The 23,536-nt window shown below is 39.3% G+C and overlaps 1 protein-coding gene across 1 annotated transcript in view; it reads left to right on the forward strand.

Annotated features, from left to right (window-relative positions):
* The window catches only part of LOC124972138 (AF4/FMR2 family member 2), a 183,836-nt gene extending 171,347 nt beyond the window's left edge, over positions 1 to 12,489 (forward strand). Inside the window, exons 17-18 of the mRNA XM_047536373.1 lie at positions 3,702 to 3,892; positions 8,257 to 12,489. Coding sequence (XP_047392329.1) covers positions 3,702 to 3,892; positions 8,257 to 8,378 — 313 coding nt within the window. The 3' untranslated portion in view covers positions 8,379 to 12,489. The remainder of the gene's footprint in view (positions 1 to 3,701; positions 3,893 to 8,256) is intronic.
* Positions 12,490 to 23,536: the final 11,047 nt, after the last annotated feature.

Below are 23,536 nucleotides of genomic sequence, written 5' to 3' on the forward strand. Positions count from 1 at the left end.
TATACTTCCCTTTTGGCACTTACCCTAGATTGCCAGAATATAATGTGTTCTGCTCCTCTATTACACTGTTTTCCCCTTTTAAATAAGGGCATTCACCAAATATATATTGAATGTCCACTATGTTTGAAAAACTCTGCCAGGCCTTTTACAAATAAACCTCCATCCTTGTGCTTCTACCCTCCAGAGCACTTTATATGTAGTGTACATGAAATAAGAAATAGAGGCAATTCATTAATTTATTCAATTGGTGTTCATTGCATATATTTTATGTACCAACCAGTGTTCAAGATGGTGGGGTATTGCACAGAACAAAATTGACAAAAATTACTGCCCCCACATAGGTCATGTTCTGTTGAGGGAAGAAGATGATTGAAAACATGTGATATGCTAGATGATGCTAAATGCCATGGAGAAAACTGAAATCTAGATAGAGGACAGAAAGGGCTGCTGGGAAGAGGGGAAAGGAGCATGATACAGTCTTAAACAGGTTCATTAGAGAAGGATGATGGTAGAGCAAACATCTGGGGAAGTGCATTCCAAGCAGAAAGAAGTGGAAGAGGAGTGGTACCAGATGAGTTCAAGGAACAACAAGGGGCCTTGAGTGGCTACAGACGAAAAAGGATGGTGAGCAGGATGGTAGGTGGACCTGGTGGGAAGCATGGGCCTTGGAAGTGTGGGGAAAGAGATATATCTATGAACAGACACAGAGAAAAAGAACAGTAAGGGACCTCTAAACACTAGTAAAAGCCCTGTTTTTAGCTGGCAAGCTCACCAAGGTGAGCAAGCTGTGCATCAGTCCTCTCTGAAATTTCTCCTAAGAAACTGTGACTATGGCAAAAAGATAGGCACATTTGAACTTGTCCATCTTGTTAGTAAAATATGGTATACAGATGTGCTACTCAGATCATCTGATCACAGGGTCTAGTATGAGTATAGAAACAACTGAAAACACACTCCTACCCACACTCTTCTTGCCTCTATATTTAAGAGAAAGAAAGTACAAACTGAAGGGAAAGAAAGTCTTTCAATGCCACTTCACTGTAATAAACAGCAAAGGCCTCTTTAAAATTGACATATAATAATTGTACATACTTATGTTATGAGGTACAGTGTGATAATTTGATACAGGTATACATACAATGTGTAAGGATCAAATCATGGTAATCAGCATTTTCAACTCCTTAACATTCATCACATCTTTCTGCCTGAATCTGTGAATGCCTCACTTCAAGGTCTTTATAAAAGATATAGTAAGTTGTTACAAACTGTGGTTGCCCTCCTGTGATGTAGAAAACCAGAATTTGTTCTTCCTATGTAACTGGATCTTGGTACCCATTATCCTACCTCCCTCTCTCCCCGACCTCTTGACCATGAGTCTACTCTGATTCTATGAAATCCACATTTTTAAGCTTCTCCATATGAGTGAGAAAGGGTTTTTCAAGATGTGTAAGTTAGACAGACATGAATCACTTACCCTTGTGTCTTCTAGATGTGGCTGGAAATCACTAAATCCACTCTTCTAATTCAGTTTAGGAAAGTAGGGCCCAACAAGGGAAAGGCACATGCTTAAGAGCACATAGCAATTGTGTGGCAGGGTTGGGGCTTGAATCCAAGCCCTTGGGATTTCAGCACCACACTGGTCCTTTTTAACATTTGTGGCACCTGTCAGCTTTGTCATTTTCTCTGGAGATTACAAATGAGAATAAATTCCTTTCTCACCATAAATTGACATTTAAGACTTAATAACCACCACTGGGAAAAAGACTAGAAAATAGAATTCAGAACCTAAGACAGCAAAGAAATCTAGCATTCATTCCTTTTTTGTCTTTAGCTAATCCTTCTGTGCCAAGGTCCTTATATCATTCCTTCCCTGAGAATAAATAATTATATCAAATAAGAAAATATCTCAGAAACCATAAACATAGCAGAAAAACCCTCACACACACTCTTAAACCAGACAAGTACAGAGAAAATGTGAGGATCCACTTTCTCCCTCAGACCAGAATATACCAGAGGATATGCTCTGTTTGGCAAAAATGGTCCAAATGTCTCATGTGACTGGTAGGCACAGTTTGTATAGGTCTCGAGGAGAGCATTTCAGCTGTAATTGCTCCCTCTGCTCCCACAGCTAGACATAGCACTTTAGCATCTTGCTTGTGATTGCTGTTGCTCAAATCAGATATGTGTGCTACCCATCAGGGTGAGCATCCACTCTAGGAGCAGGTGTGGGCTCTGAGAAACACAGCTACCCTGGAAATTCTGACGTGCCAAGAGCAGTAGCAGGTAAGCGGGTGGGAGTGGGAGATGAGACAGGTTCCTTTGTGATGTGCTGGGGTATAGAGGGTCACATAGGCGGACTCCAGGAATCCCAAACACAGCTCTCCCCACTTGTTTTATCCATTCATTCATTCATTTGTTGATTCATTAATTCATTTAGAGTCAGGATCTCACTTTGTTGTCCAGGTTTGCCTCCAGTTCCTAGCCTCAAATTATCCTCCTGCCTCAATCCCCTGAGTAGCTGGGAAAATAGGCATGCACCACCATGCCTTTTACTCCCCCAGGATGTCCTGTCCTCATAAAATGATGCATTTGCCTAGAAAGTTGTTTCAAGTGTGGTTAAGCGGGAGAGCATCTGAAAGACCCATAGACCTTGTTCCTGTGCACAGGAAGCCACCCACATATCAAGAACTGTCACAGGGCAAGCTTGCAGCAGCCCAACCCTAAACTCAGGACCTGGAGGAAAAATTACCTCCATGCTGTGTGCAACCAGCAGGTAACTCCTTGTTACCAACATTTAAAAAATTCAATGAAAATCTGTGTCCAAAAATTGATGCTGCCTGAAGTAGTGACTGTGAAGCCTTCTCTTTATAAACCAGCATGCAGGTGAACCATCAGCAATTAACAACCCATCTCTGTAGCAGGTCTTAAAGAATCCTGAAGAGATATTCAGAATCTTACTTTTCCTCCAACTTCCCCAATACTGCTCCTTAGGTTTTTTTTTTTGTTGTTTTGTTTTGTTTTTTTAAGAACTGCACTTGGCTTATTGTGGTAACTGTATTTGGAACAAGCTATCATTGTGGTTTTTACAAAATATTTTGATGATAGACCAATATTGCACATCAAGTGTTTTCTAACTGCTAGTAGCCATTCTGGTAGCAGGTAGAGAAATCATAGTAGCTCTGAGCTGTTTCTTTCTTGGAAACATTGCAATACCTGTCATATATATTCAAAATAAGAGTCACATTTTTGGAGAGAATTAATGCCACAGAATCATTTACCCATCTCTCTCTAGAATTTTAAAACAAAAGCAGCATTATGCATAGAACCCTCAGTGGTGGTTACAAATTGTGAGGTCTTCAATGTTTTAGGTTAGAAAATGAGAAGAGGGGGCTCATTCAATAGCTTAACACTGTATCCCTGGGTACCTTAGTTAGATGAGGCAGGTACAGAGTGGTGATAAACCCTCTACACTGGAACTTCTGGAAAAAGGTATTGTGTTGACAAAACCTACTGGATGTACTCTGAACCAGTGGGATTGTGGGAACAATGTACACTCCAGTGGGACTTCAAATTCGCTCAACACACTAAACTTCGCTCTGGTGAATGATATTCTAAGGAGATCCTGGTGTAATGAGGGAGACCCAGAATCCCATTGTCACTCTTCCCCTACCAGCCTAACAAGGTCTCTTTCTGCTCCCCAGGAATACTCCATCCCCCGTGTCTCTCAACAACGTCTCTCCCATCAATGCAATGGGGAACTGTAACAACGGCCCGGTCACCATCCCCCAGCGCATTCACCACATGGCTGCCAGCCATGTCAACATCACTAGTAATGTGTTACGGGGCTATGAACACTGGGACATGGCTGACAAACTGACAAGAGAGAACAAAGGTATGCTCATCTGCTGTATCCATGGCTCACAGACCACAATGAAGTCACCTGTGCTTTGAAGGACTGGAGTGGGTGGCCTTCTGTCTTTCAGTCTCTCTGAGTTCCAGGGCTTAGATGAGAGAAGGTTAGCTCAGGGCTGACACAGTGACCTATTTTTGATGAATGAAAAAGGCCTGGAATTTTGTTCTTTAAAAGCTTAAACTAATCTGATCTATGAGGTACTGGCAAATAGCTATTTTGAAATTTCACTTACTGACAAGGATTAACACAGACAAACAGAGGCAAATGTAAAAAGTGATTTGCAAATTAATTATGATCCTGTTAACTTTTTTTTTTTGAGAAGTAAGGTTGAACTGAGGCCATCCACCTTCATTATAATCATCAATTCCAGTTGAATACATGATGTATCTTGCATTTGGATGCAAGGACCAAAGTTCAACTAGTATTTAGCACACACCAGCTGGAATGAAGGATTAGGGTCATGTTCATGGAAACATGTGAGGCTCACTGAAAAACAAATGCAAAGACCTTGTTTCACCGGAGAGTGGGTCAATGATTATTGGTGACTCTTGCTGCCACCGTCTGTGACCTTAGCTGTCATTTAGACTCACAACAATGCCTCACCATCCTAATGAAGTTGGAAAGCAAAAATAAAACCATACTTTTTCCTGGCAATTCATTTGACTTGGCCAATTCTGGCCCAGCAACTACAGATTTCCCACTGCAGTCAAGGTGAGCTTAGATGTGAACTTTTCAGATTCAGACTGCAAAGAGGTTACATTCTAGAATACTAGAAGTTTCTGGCTAGTAATGGAAGGGCATTATCATCCATCAAAATCCAAGGTGCATAGGGTGAGCTTGGATACTGGTAGGTCCCAAGTATTTAAAAAGCTTTACAAGGATCAGGTTGAGGATGCTGGCCACATATATGATGAGAGAATCTCCAATGGGATTGGATTTTCCTGACCCAAATCTTCCAAGTCCCAGAGTCCTCAGTCTGCACAGTTCTCCTTCCCTTTCCACCCACGCCCTAGGGTTTCACCCTGTTTCTCTTCTCTTCTAAAAGATGCTACTCTAGTTTCTAGTTTCGTTCTCTCCAGTGCCCAATTATGGAATGAGGTATAGCCTTCCTAGCCCCACTCCTTGCTGCTACCCATTACTACAATATTGCTGAGTGTATGAGGTAACAGTCCTATTGGAGCAGGAATAATATAGACTTTTTTAGCCTGGTAGTGCTAGTTTGAATCCTGCTTGGGTCAGGCACTACCTGGAAAACCTTTGTAAGTTACTTAAATTTGTAATCTGCTTCCTCACTTCCCTCTCTATAATGAATATAACAGTGATGCTGCTGCAGAAACTCCTCAGAAAGTGAGAGAGATGAATGGAATAATATGTTAAGCACCTGGCATGAAATACATGGTGCAAGGCAGAAATTCCACCAATAGTTATTATATTTCCTTACTTCATAGTATTATGGATTGTATATAATAATTATGTATATATATATATGTATATTACATAGATACATAAAATAAGACATAGATATATAAGACTAAACTGTGGCTGTCAAATCATGTTCCATGATTTGAGACTCCAACTCTAAACCCAGCTATAAATTTATACTAACTCCTGGGAATATGTGCATGTATTCATTGTATCTATGTGTTTGCCAATTTCTATATCACAGATACTGCATCATATGCTTTGTTATTTGTTGTCTCATGTATCCCCGTTTTATAGATGAAGAAACTGAGGATCAGTGAGGTTAAGAAACTCACCCATGATATATAGCTCCCAATGTTTATTAGAAGCAAGAATTGAAAATAGAAGTATCTTATTCCAGAGTCTGAACTCTTAACCAATACTCATCACTGCCCACTTAGAAAGCAATATTAATAACAGTTCCTTAGGAACTGTAAAATACTGAATTCAGTTATCTCAACAATGGACAATTCTTCCCTTGTTGCTATTCTAGACTTTTAGAATTCCAGAAAGAGCTGTCCCAGACAATCAGGCCCATCTAAGGGTTCTAGAATTGCAAGCAAAGACATAGGCATCCAAAGATTTGTCTAGCTTGTCTCTCTCTACTCTGTCTTATTTTGTATTGGTAACTGGAGGGCAGCTCAATATTTATGGATTTTCTTTATAATTGCATCCATTTTCAAAATCTGTTCAAGTAATTCCTTCTAAATTAACTGCAGAACTTTCCAGGAGTGACGTGGTTGCTGTGCTGATGTAAGGGTGAAATGTTGTTAATCTTGTTATTAGCACAGCCTGTCAAGGAGCTGCTAAATTCTCTGCCTAATATTGAATCAAAACAACTCTGTCATTCTACCAGCAGAGAGAGAACGTGTCCTGCAAATGCTGTCATTGGGCTTTTCAGTGGGCTGAGGAGAAGACCTAGTTTGGAATTTTCTGCTCATAGTCTTGAGTTTCACACATCATTTCTATCTGCTCAGATTTGGGGATTCTTTCCCCATCTGGCTTATCTAGACAAAACAAGGGAACTGAGGTATTTCTCTTTTAATGGGAACTATGCATCCCACTGGAGAAAACAAGACACATGTATCTTTTTCCAGCCAATTGTGCAGTATGGGTAGGTGAAGTTGGCTCTCTCATTAGAATGTCTCTGCCCCCACCCATTATATACTCACCCAGATAGCTTATTTCAGAAGATTCTGGTGCCAAAATAGGCCAACAAGTTGATGCTGACCTCTAGCTTTTGGTATAGAAGACCCATTCCCTACCTGCCTCAGCTACATACACTGCTCACTTAAGAAGTCATTAAAACATTGATCTGGGTATCTAGTTAAGAATGTCACAGGAAACTTTGTACAGAATACCCGAGGGACACCCTGGCTCACAGGAGGCAATGACTAGGTCATTTCACATTGTTCTTAGTATTTTATTACATAAGAAAATATTTTAGATGCCATAAATAATTTACTTCCTTATCAGCAGAAATTACTTTTTGTTGCATAATACACACTTAAAAGTATCACATAATCAAATGAAGTTGATACCTAGACAAGGAGCCCATATGTTATACAAAACATGAAGAATAAATGCATTGTTTAGTGAAATACCATCTGCTAAGCAATCAAGCACATGCAACCCATGCACGGAAATTGCTATCCAAGGAGGCAGAAGAGCATCCTAAGCACTTTAGGGCAGCCTCCAGTCCCACTCCCACATTGGTCCCAGACTCCCCACCCTCAACCAGCATAGGAATGATTTTCTTATGGCTGAGGCTGCCTCCTCTGCTAACAAAGAGGAGGCCAGAGAGACTTCTCATAATCAAGTATCAGAGAAGTCTATTTGAGTGTGTAAAAAGGACCCCTAGCCATCATATAGTTTTTCCCAGGTACCATTCTAGACAGACATTCTAAAATCCCAGTCACCCCAGTAGGTTGTGAAACCTCAGAGATGCCACTTTCTGCTAGTCAGTCAGAGAGAATGGTAAGATGGTAGGGCCATTCTATCATTCATGTACTGAGGGGCACAGGAAGTTGTAATAGGACAGATATTTGCAGGTCATTTTCCATCCCTAAAGTAATCTGTAATAAGACTTAATAAATCAGAGTACTGTGAGATAATTACTTAGTCCTAAATGCTGATAGCTATATTTGCTATGCAAATTCACTGGTTTTGTCTATACCATGCCATGAAAAATTAGTAAACTAGGTTCATTTAGACAAAATGAAAAGTTAACATTTTCAACTCAATAACATTTAGATAGCAAACAGATTGATATCAGATAGACCCTGAAGTGTAAGGCCCTGTTCCTTTTGGATATAAACACCCTTTACTAAATATACATTCATAACATATAAACATAATGTTCTTATATGTCATAAATATATTTAATAAAATATATTTAAATACATTTATAAATGTAATTTAAATATATAATTTCAATATGTAATGTATAAATATATGCATATATCTAGAAAAATAGATTATATCTATATATAATATATGTAGTGATATATGTGTGTGCATAACACTCTTCCACAGGATTATTATACATTTTTAGGAGATGTTGAGAAAATACATAGTGAATTCAGTAACATTTAAATTAATTTTGTCTTTTATACTTGTGACAACACTAATATAATTTGTGTTGTAGAATTTTGGGAGCTCAATAAATATTAAAATAATAATCATTGATATACACATGGAACTTTGGTTCCCATGGAGGCACTCTGTAAGTTTTGGTTGAATGAATAAATGCCTGGGTGGATGAACAAATGAATAAATTTTCCAATGACCACATGATTTTGATGTTACGTGAGAACAACTTCTCAATCTGATGCACATTGATATTATTTAAAGTTCTGACCAAGAACTACTCTGATTTTCAGAATTCTTTGGTGATCTGGACACGTTGATGGGGCCTCTGACCCAGCACAGCAGCATGACCAATCTTGTTCGCTACGTTCGCCAGGGACTGTGTTGGCTGCGCATCGATGCCCATTTGTTGTAGTGGGTTCTCTCCTCTCTCTAGCATCACCACCCATCATTCTACCTCTACCAGCACACCGATGGTCACTGGTGGAACTCCACTCATTTGGGAAAGTTCTCTTTTGGTTATGTTTGTTTTTATGCTTCTTTTGATACCTGTGAAAAACTGAATTCATTGTAAGTGGACACTACAACTTGAGAGCAGTGTATGTTTTATTATTTTTCAGTATTTGATATGCATTTCTCAGATCCCACCATCTTTTTGTGCTTTATGAAATGATGATACCTATAATATTGTTTAAGTCCACATTACCCAAAGCAAAAAAAATGGGAAGCATGTGTGATGATGACAGGTTCCTGAGAAGTGAAACAAGTGGTCTCACATGTACATGGAAACTTAGACACAAGGGACCTGCAAAGATTTTCAGCAACAACCATCCCCCAAACTCTGCTCTTATCCAGAAAAGAATATACTTTCGAATCCATTGTTAAACTTGTGGTTCCCACAGACTTGATCTTCAGGTGAGAATTTTCTTTGTTAAAACCCACTGGTTTGATATTGGAGCAACATTATAAATTCAAGAAATCAAGAAAATGAAGGAGCAGAGCAATGGCACTCTTGAAACAATGCTGTGCCACAACCCAATGACTTTTTTGTTCACATCCCATTCCTGATTCCCTATATAGTTTAGATTTTAGTGATGAGAAGGAGGGGTGACATTTATTTTGACAGCTTTAAGGCATCAGCTGGCATAAATATTTTTAACTCCATAATTTAAAGCTTAAATCCTCACCTGAGACTCTCTTTGTGCATAGGTTCTCTTTTTGAGGAGCAGTTTGGTGGATGCACACTTTTTTAGCCAAAATGCTATACTTCAGTCTTAAAGTTGAGAGATAAGAGAGGTCTGGAAAACGCCCAACGAGGAATTCACACCTCCTTTGCAGTTGGTAGGCAGATCAATAACTGGCAGGATTTTTAAATTGTATTTTTCTCTAACACATGGAAACACAAGTCATATTATCACTACCTAGAAGTAATAATATACAATTTGCTTCCTATTGTTTTAAAATCTGGACTTCACCAATTATTATTTACATTTTCTATTTTACAGTGTTTCTTTACTTTTTCTTTTATCTTTTTTCCCTTTCCTTTTTCTTTTGTTGGGGGAAGGGACCTATTAGCTTTTGAATGAAATACAATCACTGATTTTATTAAATTTTATATTAGTATGAATTACTTCCATGAAAATTCCAAAGAAAACTCCAAACTGTAAGTAGTAGCAAACTTAAAATGAGCCTTGGGATAGTGTTTCATCCTGGGGTACTTTGAAAGAGCCCTGAAGATTGGAACCAGATTACCTAATTTGGAGACATTTTCCCATCAGTTATGACTATTTCCTCTTCTTATGGTCCTCTATATTCATCTTATGTCCCTAAACACCACAATGTAAATATCATCTTTGGTGTTCTAGCTCCCCAGAAGAATCCCCCACTTGTAGTAAACACCATTCATGCATTAGTTACTTGTAATTACCTGCTGGCATATAATTCCTTGTAGCCTTTAATCTGCTGAGCTATTGAATTCTGTTCACTGAGTTATGTCCAGATAAATAATAGATATGCACATGAAAGATGCAAACTTGCATGATTTTTAAAGCAATCATGCAGGTCTATGATGGGAACAACAGGTGATCACTCTGCACTCTCCTTGTCAAGGTTAGATATATCCTCAGTTGCATAAGAGTCAGACTTGGGCTCTGCTCTGGTACTCTTTGAGTTCAACGCCCTTTGTTGTATAATAAGGTTGTGGAAGTTGTAGTCCAATGGCTGAAGCCTCGTTGTTAATATGGCTGATGGGAACAACCCAGCAGCTGAACCCCACACTTTTTATGCTCCCAATGCGGTTGAGCATTATGTTTACAGTGTCAACAACAGCACTTACACATGCGCACACACACAGACTTACACGCACACACAAATGAAAACTGAAAGAATCTTTTCTGAGCCTCTTAAATGAGGAAACTGATAACATGAAAGACTCAACACCCAAGGTGGGTGTCACATATAAAAATTAAGCTGATGACTTTGCAGTGACTCAAGTTCTTGGTTTTCTGTGACCTACCAGGTAGAGTGCCTGGTTATTACTTTATAATGAAGTCCACCATCTTTACTTGTAAGTTTAACCTAGACCATGGTCCTATACCATCATGGATTTAGGAGTAGATTCTTCTTGAAATTCAATCTCCAGAAACTAGACTAGAATTGTAGGGGCAGTTTCCCAAGGAAACAAGCACATTGCCTCATGGATGAAAGACTTGTAGCTCTAGTTTCAGTGACTTGTTATATCTACTTACATACAACAGGGAGGCAAGATGATTCTCTGTCATCTCTGGTGGCTGAGTGTAAAGTGCGTGCCAAGTCAGCCAGCACCATTAACAAATTTGACAGTTGAGCTCTGGATCACCACCTGATTATTTAGTAGACCTATTTTAATGCAGCTTAGAAACCAATTAAATATGGAGGATGAATTGCCTTCCTATCCCTGGAGTTGAGACGTCTTTCAGTTTCATGATTAAAGATTGTTGCTGTTTTCTAGGCACTCTGTTCATCACATTGTAAATGGTAATGTGTGTCGTAGGTGTGCAGCTATTGAGAGATTTTGTCAAGTGAATCTCTGGCATACCAGTTTGGGGGAAGGATATGAGACATGTGAATGGCAGTGAGAGATCATGCCTCTAGACCTTGATGGAGGCTTGGTGAGAACACATCTAAATAAGCATGTGGAGGTAGGGGATGGGCAGAGCAACGGGCAGCTCCACCTGAGCAAGTATAAGGAACAATCTCAGCCCTACAAAGTGACCCAGGTAGGGCCACCACTATGCCTTCATTGGTCACCCAAGCTCCAACCACAGAGAGTCTGAACGGTTTGAGTTAAGATGTTGGCTTGGCTTTGGATTTTAATTAGCTTTGGATTTTTTAGTGGTTTTGTCATATTACTGTCTGAGTTTGGTAGGTAGGATTAATTTGAAAAGAGTTTACTAGTGTGGTCCTTGGGGTAGAATTTAGCTGTAAGCATGTTGTTAGCCAGCCTATAGACTGTTAATTCCTTAATAATCTCATTGGGAAAATACTAGTAGTTTTGTATTGGGATGACATAATTGGAAAAGAAGATTAGCTATTGCTACTTTTAAAAGACTTGAGGTTGGGGTGCTTTTTCTTCCCATGTAATGTAGTGAAAAGATCCAAATCTTCAGTCAATAACCAAGTTACAAAAAAGAAACCATTGGATAAAATGTGTTTTGTTAAATCTCCAAAGGGATAGATTTTCCTTCAGACATTACATGGCTAAATGCACTTGATTTGGTGTGCATTGGAAAGACGCTTGTCCTATAGTATCTTTCCCAAAGCTATCTAAAGAGGATTTTGTTTTATTCAAACTTGCATCCCAGAGGTTGAAGTTGGAGTTTAAAGTTGGAAAGCATTTTTGAAGGCAGACTCGATTGAGTTGTGAGGGTGAAGCCCTCACATTCTTCTCAACAGACATGATAAAATTCACCTGCATGAGTTGGCAGGTGGGAAAACCAAACTGGTCACTGGGTAGGACTACTCAGTAAAGCAACGAACTGCTTGCTTAGAGAAGCATCACTATCCCCATTGAGAAAAGTGTGTGGCAAGATGAGCTAGCTACACAATATCAAAAGAATGGGTCGATTCAGTGCCCCCAAATTCAGTTCTGTGGGGAACAAAAGTATTGAGCCAGTTGTTGGTGTTCTGTTACACGACTGGCAGACTAAATTCTTTGTTGTCGTCGTTATTGTTGTTGTTGTTGTTGTTTCTCATTTCCAATCGCACAGCCTTATTCTCATAATTAAACTCTGATTCATTTTCTCTTTGGTGTTAGCAAACTCCAACAACAGAAATGGCATCTGTGCATTGATAATCAGCATTTACCCTGGCAGGAGACTACTCAGATAGGCTGGTCTCAGACATTAATCCTACCATCTGATATTTCCGGCAAAAGAAAAAGTATTAATTCCCTTTCCATTCTCCTCCTCACAAATCTTGAAGCCCTCTTTACCAAGAGCATCACATTTTTCTCTGTAACAAAAAGAAAATCGCATTGTGGGGAGGGCGGAGGGGGGGTGTGGGTGGGGGGTGGAGGGTGGGGACGCCCCTGGAGGCCAGACCGCAGTTCATACCCCTTCCCGCTTCTGACATAAAATGTTAAAGGATCATTCATAGTGCTCACATTGGCTTAGGGGACACCGAACTGCTTTTGAGATCCATGATCAATCATCGTTCTTCTGAGATTGGAGCTTTGCTGTTTCATTAACTGTGCAGTGTAGACTAATGGTGTTTAATAAAAATCATTCAAAATTTCAAACTCTTTTGCCGGTGACCTCAGTTTGTTGCCTCTTTGATTTGTATCAGACTTTGAAGAGGGAAAGGGGAAGTAAAGGAAACCTGCCAGTAGGCCCCTGGCAGGATACTGCAGCAACCACCTGCTTACCAGTAGTGCCTGGTGAGCAGCAGCATGCAGAGAAGCTGTGGGAAACCTCCTGAAGAATTCCCCAGTGAATGTTTTCAGCTGCAGATATCTTGTTCCTACTGGGGGCCTCATTGTTCTTCAATCTCCACAGCAGGAAGCCTATCCGGAGAGAATTTCAGATGCTGTACATATTTGGTTTTGTCCTGCATCATTTGTGTGACTACAAAAAAGAAGTGTCTCTGACAGTAGAGCACAGTGTGTAACAATGTGTAACCCAATGCACCCCAGATGCTCACACCCTTCTGTGCTTCTACAGGGCTTGTGAAACTGGGAGAGAAGGAGCCCCTGGATAGAGAGCAAAATTGGAAAAAACCCAAGAGAATGAATTGATGTCACATTGCTCAGACCTTTGTTCAGCCTGGCATAAAACCAGTGGTGTGCTGATAAAATGTTTAGACACTGGCTCTCTGAGAATACAAAGATAATTATTAGCATTTGCCAATTCTCATGGTGAAAATTCTCCCACCATCACAGAATTCAAGCTACTGAGTTTGAAATCACTGAACACAGTGTTGGGAGAAGTGATACACTGTTCCCTTGTAAGCCTGGACAAACCAGCTTTGAATTCACTACTGAATGCAGCTAGTCAGAGGACTTACCTTTTGTACATCTGTTCATGTGAACACACACATTTTATGACTAAAACTATTACATTGTTTTAAAATGAATCATGTATGAATGTAGGTAGTTCACAATGAGGCACTAGAAGTGTGGGCTGTTTGGAAGTCTAGGTTTGAAACAGAAGGTAGTTGAAACGAATGAAATCCTCTGGAGCTGACAAGACCCATGAACCAGTGATGGGTGCTTAATCTTCACATATCATAGATAAAATGGAAGTGAGATAAGCATTCTGAAAACCCTCATGATTTGTTTTTTAAAAGGATAAATGAGTGATCATATTATTATCATCATCATCAGTTTTATTTTATCGACTTCCAACTACTATTTCTACTTAAACATGTACTTGGATAAAATAGTTATGGGGCCTTTGTGGAGAATAGCACAATCTAAAACTTTCTATATATTTTCCTTGTAATATGAAACCCCAGTAATGCCTCCATATCCATATTTTTGTTCATAAGGTTTTGCTTTAGTTCTTAAGAATCTAAATTTTTGTGAACATTTGTTTCTAGTTAAAAGTATCTACTTACTGTCCTGGCTCTGAATTCAGACAAGAATGTCTCAGGTATCAATTACATGATTAATATTCAGAATTGACCATCCCAACCAAAACAATGTGAAGGAAACTCATTTTTAACAAGAAGGCATAATCTACAGTAATTTTTTCTAAGTAAATGAAACATTGATTAAATACCCACCCACACATACACACTCTATTTGTTCATTAGACCTCCTCATCATGAATCTGCTTCCAAGTATAATAGTATAAAAGTCTCAAATAAACCATTGTCCTGGACCTATGCATCTTCTACAGTTAATAAGTGGTTTGTGCCTGGGAAGGTTGAAGAACTTGCCTTCAAATCCTACTTTTCTTTAAACATTTCCATGTTATTCCTGGGTCTGTGTCCATATCAAATGTTAACCCTGGAGAAGATCCATATCTTGCTCTTCCATCCTGGTCTTTCTGTCTTTTGCCTCTCTCTGTGTATAGCATGTTGGCAATGTTGGAGGGGTCTGTCCCTTCCTGATATGTATTCCTATGATATTTGTTCTTACTGGAGAATGGTCTGCTTTAACTGACATTATATTTACACAGGAACTCTGAGTCCCCCCAGAAAATGGACCAGTTTTCATGGCTACAAAGAAATAGAAATGTGTTTACCATCATCTAGCACATCCCCTATTGCAAAACCATCCTTGCTAATCAACCATATTGACCCACAGATATTACAAATGAGATTGATTATGTCTCAAGACAATTTGTCAGATCGTTTTCTTCCTGTATGATTCTACTTTGTATGTTTTAGAAAGAGAAATGTCTGAGATAAATCTGCCACATTCACTCAATTTTACAAACTGTTGTTTTTAGTCATTCTTTTCATTGGAGTAGTGCTTGACATAGTGTTGTCTTTGATAAAATTAATATGTCAAAAGTGACCCTTGTAGAGCTACCATGCTCAGCAATGGCCCTTGGGATCAGAAGTACCTAAAAATTTTCCCATTTGCACATTTTGTTAGACGAGTAACATATTGTTAGGATCCCCAAAAAAGAGACTAGTGTCTTTTATGGTGGTTGGGGCTTGGGTTTTTCTCCCTTGTTTTTGCTCTCTCTTGCTCTCACTCTTGCTTTTGCTTTCCTGTTGGCATTCTTTCCCTCTCCAAACAAATGAATAGTTAAATTAAATGTGTGCCTCTGAATTGTACTTGTTTGTGCTTTTAAAAAATAAATTAATAAAAATAGATGTGTCCCAATTTAAAACCTGCCACCTGGAAAGGCATGCTATATTAGAAAAACATAATAATCTAATAAGCACATTATTACACAGCAGTGTAAATATTAGTCTGTTGAATTCATTTGTCCAATTGTATAACTTTGTGGAGCAGTGTTCTGACCTTTGCTACATAATTTTGGAGCAAGTGGAGTAGTTGCAGGCAGACAAAGGAGTGGTACGAGCAAGATTTTTCAATGAAGTTTAGTTGGAAGTCTGGCAATGGCAGCCATCTTCACAAGATTCTGTAAACCACTGTGAATATAAACAACAAATCTTTGTTCAAGATATTTCCCGAAGCACTTCAGTAAAGATGGTTTAGGTTCAACATCTTTCCCCCCACCTCTTTTTCCCTTTTATTTTTTTGAATGGGGTAGTTTATTATTATGACTGAAGAAATATTTTTATTAGAATGATATCTCACTCTGTCTTCCTCCCTTCCTCCCTTAATCTTTCCTTTCATTCCCTCCTCTCTGGATGCCTCTGGAGTCATGGGTAAATCTGCATTAGATAAGGCTACAGTCCAGAAATGCAATCTAGGCAAACACTGATGGGTTTCCAAAGAACACTCCATCTTCATTGGGTGCCTCCACTTCCCACAGTGACAATAGTAAGAAGGAGAGAGGTAATTTTTACAGAGTGGCACTTTTATAATAACCTCTGTGACCTAATGCAGTTTAACAAATGACTCCACCTGTTTTTCTAGTAAGTACCTTGACTGAGATTTGCAAATTACCCCTAAGAATTGAAGGGTGTGTCTTCTGCCTTGTCTATAGTGTGTGTGTGTTTTCTCTCTAACAGGCACATTCATGTGTGTGTTTCTTTGAAATATTTCTTAACATCCTCATTAGCCTGTATATAAGAAACAAAGATAATCCTAACATGTTATGAATGAAGATGTGACTCTAAACTTTTTTCATGATCAAATCCTTTACTAACATTCATTTTAAAAGTGCGTATTTAAAAAAAAATCCAAAAATTCACATAGATACACAGCTCCTGTGTTTTCAAATCATTTGTCAAGATTAAAATGATCTGTTTCTGCTGTGATGGGTTATTTATTGCCTCTGAAGTTCTCTTCCATAAGGAGGAAGCTAGCAAATATACAAAGAGATTTTGTATTGAACCAAGAACTAGAGTGTGTACCATCCATTACTAGGCTGCTGGCCTGTGCTCTGCCACTCGTCACCAGTGACCAGTGTTTGTCCTCCATCACCACTCCAAGCACCCAGGTGGATTCCCTTTCCTTCTTCTTTTTTAGCTTATTCTAATTAGTTACACATGTCAGTAGAATGCATTTTGACACATTATACAAAAAGGAATATAACTTCTCATTCTTCTACTTGTACATGATGTAGAATCACACAAGTCCTGTAAGCATATGTGCATATACACTTAACACCAAAAAAATTACCCAATCAGTAAATGGGCTAAGGAACTGAACAGGCACTTCACAGATGAAGAAATACAATTAATCAACAAATATATGAAAAAATGTTCAACATCTCTTGCAATTAGAGAAATTCAAATCAAAACTACCCTAATATTTCATCACACTCTATTCAGAATTGCAATTATCAAGAATACAAGCAACAATAGGTGTTGGCGAGGATGTGGGGGAAAAGGAACACTCATACATGGCTGGTGGGGTCGCAAATTGGTGCAGCTACTCTGGAAAGCAGTATGGAGATTCCTTAGAAAACTTGGAATGGAACCACCATTTGACCCAGCTATCCCATTCCTTGGCCTCTACCCAAAGGACTTAAAATCAGCATACTACAGAGATACAGCCACATCAGTGTTTATAGCAGCTCAATTCACAGGAGTTAAACTATGGAACCAACCTAGATGCCCTTCAACAGATGAATGGATAAAGAAATTGTGTTACATGTACACAATTAGATATAACCTAACCTTAAAGAAGAATGAAATTATGGCATTTGCCAGTAAATGGATGGAGCTGGAGAATATCATATTAAGCAAAAAAATCCAGTCCCAAAGAACCAAAGGCCAAATGTTTTCTCTGATATGCAGATGCTGATTCACAACAAGAGGGGGGCTAGGGAAGAATAGAGGTACTTTGGATTAGGCAGAGGGAAGTGAAGGCAGGGGATGGGGTATTGGGGTAGGATTGATAGTAGAATGAATTGGAATCAGACATTATTAACCTTTTATTGTTCTTAGAAAAACTGATTCTCACATGCATTTTAAACAGAAACTTTGTATATTTAAATATCATGGAAAATATAGAGTAACTGGGATACAGATGGGAATTAGTGTCTACGTATGTGTTATGTGTAGAGAGACATTGCTCACCGACACCATATCATTGGACCATTGTGGCAAGTCATGCTGCAAAAGAACATGTTATCTCTGTGTGTGTGTGTGTGTGTGTGTGTGTGTGTGTGTGTGTATGTGTGTACACGTGCCTGTGTGCTGCATGCCATGTGTCTGGCTTGCTGTACTTCCTGTGATTTCAGCTTTCTCCTGAAATAAACATCATTCCACGGTTCCAGGAGACCATGGCTAGGTTAATATAAGAAGGCAGGTATTTCAGGTATTTGAAATCAAATCTCCCTTCTTCCTGGAAGCTCAAGTCATAGTATCATGGCTCAATCAAATGGATTACATTGACCTCTATAACAGAATAAACTCTGTTCAAATACTTCTGAGTTTCCAAGATAAATCCATAGATCAAGAATTATGGGAGGGAAGATGGAGACCATCTCAGCTGCAGCAATATGAGCTGAGTGGAACCCTGTGGTTGGAATAGACTTGCTTTGAACTGACACTCAAATCTCTAGAGCCCATGTCTGGCCTGACCCCACTTGGAGTAGAAGAGCATTATCAGGACTGGCCTAGACAGACTCCTAAGAAGAAAACTCCCAAGGCTATGCCCCCAGGGAAAGACTCTTCCACAGGGTGGCACCCCAGGTGACCATTAAAATGAAAAGATCATACAGAAATTACCCCCATGGCTTTACCACAATCCAATCAGTCTTTAGAACCACTTCTTGAGTGCAGATTTCCAATGACCATACTTATTGCAGATCCACCAATAGTAATCACTCTTCTTAATATGCATGCTCATCTAGTCAGAATTTCAGTCAGTTCTGATGTTCTCTATAAGCTTGATTACTCATTCTAATTAATTAATTAACATCAATTAATTAATGAAATATTAACTGGTTTTTAAAAACTGGTTTCATGTTCTTTATATGCATAAAATTATATCTGCCTGTGTGGCTGTGCATTTCAAATGTGTGGCACACAAGCATTTTGTTGGTGCTTTGTTCTCAGTACAGTAACTCTGTGTGCAAACATTTTAATGTGGTTTTATTGTTTCCCCAAAAGATATCTCTGTAAAAATTATATTGACTGAGCTGGTGTATTGGTTTCTTTCATAGAGGCATTGACCATACTGCCAATGCATTGAATTATTTAAAAATGCTAAATAAAATTTTTATGAGAGCCTCATTTTAGACATGTAGATTATTTTGCTTACTGATTTTCTCAGCAATAAGTACCTTGTTACCACCTCTTTTACATTATAACATATACATAGCCACCATCTCTACTTACCTCAATAGTGTGAAAACTGAGGGTCATAAAGAAAATAACTCTCACAAACTAAATTCATTTTGTAAGAGCGATAAATTCTTAGGCCATCATTCAAAGCCCATTTAAGAGAAAATTGGAAAATGATCATCTGAATTTCTAATTCACAGACAACAACAAAAAAATCTTGGAAAGCATAAGGTCATAACTGTACTTGTTGGTGAGAGGAGACAGAGGGAAGATCAAAACTAACCTAAAAACGTAAAGGCTCTGCTGACAGTGACTATTTGCTGCACGGACATGCAGCCACTAGTCTGATAAGACAGCATACGCAGTGATTTCAGTTCACACTAATGATTTAAAGTCATCAGGAATAGGTCATCTTAGGTAGACTCTGCTAGAACTATTTCCTCCAAAATGTTCAACATCTTTTTGGCAAAGAACAGGTTTCAAATATCTTGAAATTTCATTTTTATGGAATGTGGTATCCAGCTCTGTGAAGTAAGGAGCTGCGGTGCTAAGACCAAACAGTACAAAACATTGACAATCAGCTTGGCTGAATTTCTTGTGAACAAATGAACTACATTTGGCCTGGTCAGATATTTTGACGCTGTAGAATCATGATCACATGGTATTCCAAACTAATAGAACTCAGTGTGGTTAAAACTGATAGTTGTAACCTACAACACTACCCTAAGAGTTCCAATTCCTTTCCCAAATTTGAAGCACACAATATCCATAAGTATGAAAATGCTTCTTGTAAGATAATGAAGAAATATTTGATATGATTAAATAGAGCTAAATGGGTTATATAAAGCAACCAAGTTCTTTTTTACTTCTCTCAAAAAACAGATGCCATAAATTATGATGACATGCATAAAAATATGCATGCATGCAGAGTAAAACTGGGGGAAATATGCAGAATGACATTTTAAAAAATTACAGTGCCAGCGTTTTGAAATTGATCAGTTTGTATGAACACTAGTAAGTACACTAGTAGCCATGCACTTTTCAGGCACTTTCTTGTCTGTGAATGCAGTAAATTTCATAATAGTTCCATGAAGTAGTGACTAATATATCCCTGTTGAATAGATGACAATATGGAGACAAAAAGAGGTTATATAACTTGCTGAAGGCCACACAGGCAGGATTTGGACCTGGTGTTATCCCAAAGGACTTGTCTTTTCTACTACCTTCTACAGTTTCACTGCTTTTCTCTATTAATAGTGCTCTGATCCTACAGTGTATTTCATTTTTGTTTAGAAACAAAAGTAGAAAAAGGTCCTGAGTCCTCCAGAAGTAATGTCCTCTCAGTTCTTCCAGAGGTTTCTAAAGGAAAAGCATGCATCTGGTCAGCGCTTCAGTAAAGGAATGTTCTGTGAAGACTGAGGTTAGGGCACAGTGAAGTGGGGCCCCTTAGGCTTGAAAGCAGCAAATCAAAGAGATGATTCTACTTTCCTGGCTGGCCACTCTGGCTGTAGTGATTGGCAGGCTTGGACAGGTAGAACCTGAATATTAAATGCTTTGGAGACAGGTCCAGCCCTAGTTTCAGTGCTGCTGCAGCAGGTGAGGTAGGATTAGAGAGAAGGTCTCATTGCCTGACTTCAGCAAGATACTTAATCTTTCTGTGCCCCACTTTCTTCTATGAAATGAAATTGACATCCAGAGAAGAGCAAGATGTCACATAGACTGGTGTTTCTCATCCTACATTTCTTTTTGGCCACTCTGAGGAATCATTTTCTCCAAATATTTTCTCTGACCCACTGTCATTATTACAGCCACTGGTCTTTACTCTCTGAGGGTGTAAGAGTAGTGAAGGCAACTCTGAGGTTCCAAGGGGAGCACAGCATATGTCACAAGTGGGCAAGCTGCAGCAGAGTGTGACACCAAAGGCCACATATGTTAAAGAGAGAACATGTTTAGTGTTATGATTTGGATATAAGCTTTTGAATATATTCAAAAGCTCTTGCGTGAGTCAATGCAGGAGTGTTCAAAGCTGAAATGATTAGATTTTGAAATCTGTAATGTCATCGGTGGATGAATCCATTTCATGGATTAATAATTGAAAGAACTACTGTACTGGGTGATAGATATAAGCAGGTTGGGTGGAGCTCAAGAAAGTAGTCACTGGGGGCATGCCTTTGGAGTTTATATTTTGTCCTTTCTGCCTCTCTTCTCTCTCTCTCTCTGCTTCTCAGCCACCATAAGCTGAGTAGCTTTCCTCCACCATGACCTTCCACCGTTATATTCTGCCTCACTTCCAGTCCAGAGCAATGAAGTCAGCCAGCCGTGGACTGAACCTTTGAAACAATGAGCCAAAATAAACTTTTTCTCCTCTCAGTTGTTCTTGTCAGGCATATCAGTCACAGTGATGAACAGGGGACAAATTTACTTCATGAGTTCCTGTAAGACTCACAGTTTTTGACTTAGGTGGAAAATTTTGTCTTCCCTCCTTTTTAGAAAATGAAATAAAATATTAAACATTTTACCTATGTTATAAAAGTGATCTGTGTAATTCTGTAGGAAGGATTTTGTCAGTGAGTTTCAGGTACAATGATATGAAATTGACATGTTGTCAAGGCTCTTTGCATTTGTGCAGGTCATGGGGGGATCTATCGGGATTGATGGTCACACAACCTAGTGTGTGAGTTCAGAAGGCAGTACATGAGTTTCAATCCTTATCTCTCTAAACCCGTGACTCACCACCCTGAGGAAACACCTGCAGTGATCAAAATGCAAATACCAGCCTCACCTCAGAGATTGTGATTCCAGAGGTCTGGGTTGGAGGTCTGTGACATCAGTATATTTTAAATCTTCTTTGTTGATTCTCACGTGACACCGGAATGAAGAACTGTTATTCCAAGCTCATCAGAGGAAGAGCCCAATTGCTCATTCATCCCACCCACCTTCCTAAGGGGCAGAACATAATGGTGCTTCTGGAACTCTAGGGAAAACATCCCATGGGATTAGAAATTCAGACTATTTTTCTCCAGGGAAGGGATTTCCATTCATACTTTTTTAAGAAACCCTGGCTTCTTAAAAAGCTATCTTCCAGTTAGCTCAAATCACAATTTGTTTGAATATATTCTTATTTCCTGTTTTAGTCAGCTATTTCACTGCCTTGAGTAAAAGGCCCAACCAGCACAACTGTAGAGGAGGAAAAGTTTGAGGGCTCATGATTTCAGGGGTATTAGTCCATAGAAGGCTGGCTCCATTCCTCAGGCCTCAAGGTGAAGCTGAACATTATGACAGGAGAGGGTGATGGAGGGAAGCAGCTCACATCAAGGTGATCAGGAAGCAGAGAGAGACTCCCCTTGCAAGATACAAATATATTCCCCAAAGTCACACCCCCCAATGAACCACTTCCTCCAGTCATACCTGAGGGATACCACTCAGTTAAATCCCATCAGGGAAGTAATGTACTGATTAGGTTAAGGTTATAACCCAATCATTTATCCTCCAAACCTTCTTGCATTGTCTCATGCATGAGATTTAGGGGACACCTCACATCCAAATCATAACATTTCCCAAATAAGAAAGTCCCTGCAGCTGGCCAGAGATATATATCCACATTCTTTCAGCATGTTTAGACTTGAACAGAAGATGATGGTGGCCTTCTTAAATTCTTCCAGAATTCCCAAATCTGAGGACCCAATAGCCTAGGGAGTAGGAAGAAAGCTTCTCTCATACAGATTCATCCTTGTACTGAAACTGCAGGATAGAGCACTATGGAATAAGCAGAGGGGATGATACCACCTTTGATGCTGTCTGAATTAAATACCTGGGTTATCTAACCTCTGTGCATTTGCCCTTATGTGGTTCTTTCCAGTAGGCTAGGACTTGTTAGCTCAAGTCAAATACTCTCAGGCATCAGACTGAAAATTTTAGATATCTAATTGTTTTAAATATAGCCTAAATAGACATATTTTAACTGTTTATAATCTGACTCCTTTGCATGCCCCATGAAACTTCTCAACATCTGCTAGGCATAGATAAGACAAATCTTGAGACTTTAAAGACTCCATGCCATGCTGCCCTTCAGAGATGTCTAACACAAAGTCTCCCCCTCATGCTGCTGAGTGATGTCACCCAAATTTATAAGCCCACTCTCTGTCTGCTCTCTCGCCAAGGAGTTCCTTTGCTCTCCTCCACTTCCCGGTGATGCCATCTATGCCCTAGCCTCTGGAAGGTCTCATCCTGTAAGGAACTTCTATCAACACCCCTACATATTCAAGCCTGTAAATATGTCACCCAAATAAAGGCTCTTATGTGCCACTGCCATCTCATGGTTTTCTTTTTTCCCTGATCAGTCCCCAGATACCTCAAACTCACTGACAACTGACAGAGGTCTCCTTCCAGAATTACCCAAGTACCCTGGACAACCCCAAAACTAAACAAATCATGACTTAGACTCACTGAGCAAGTCATAGTCACTATAAAGACCTCTCTGGGAAAGAACCAGCTCCTTTAAGATGTGCCCAAAACCTTACAGTGCCCATCAGTGCTCAGGTCCAGCTCCTGCCCTACCAGCTACCTCCCCAGCCCTCAAACTCCAACCACACATGACCTCTGCCATTGCCCTGGACATATGGCCCAGTTCATCTCTACACTCTGACACAAGACACCTTGACCTTGACTGAGTGTAAAATTTTACCAATTCCTGGAACACACCCCAGAAATTCT

Source organism: Sciurus carolinensis, chromosome X (genome assembly GCF_902686445.1).
Source record: "Sciurus carolinensis chromosome X, mSciCar1.2, whole genome shotgun sequence".
Taxonomy (NCBI): domain Eukaryota; kingdom Metazoa; phylum Chordata; class Mammalia; order Rodentia; family Sciuridae; genus Sciurus; species Sciurus carolinensis.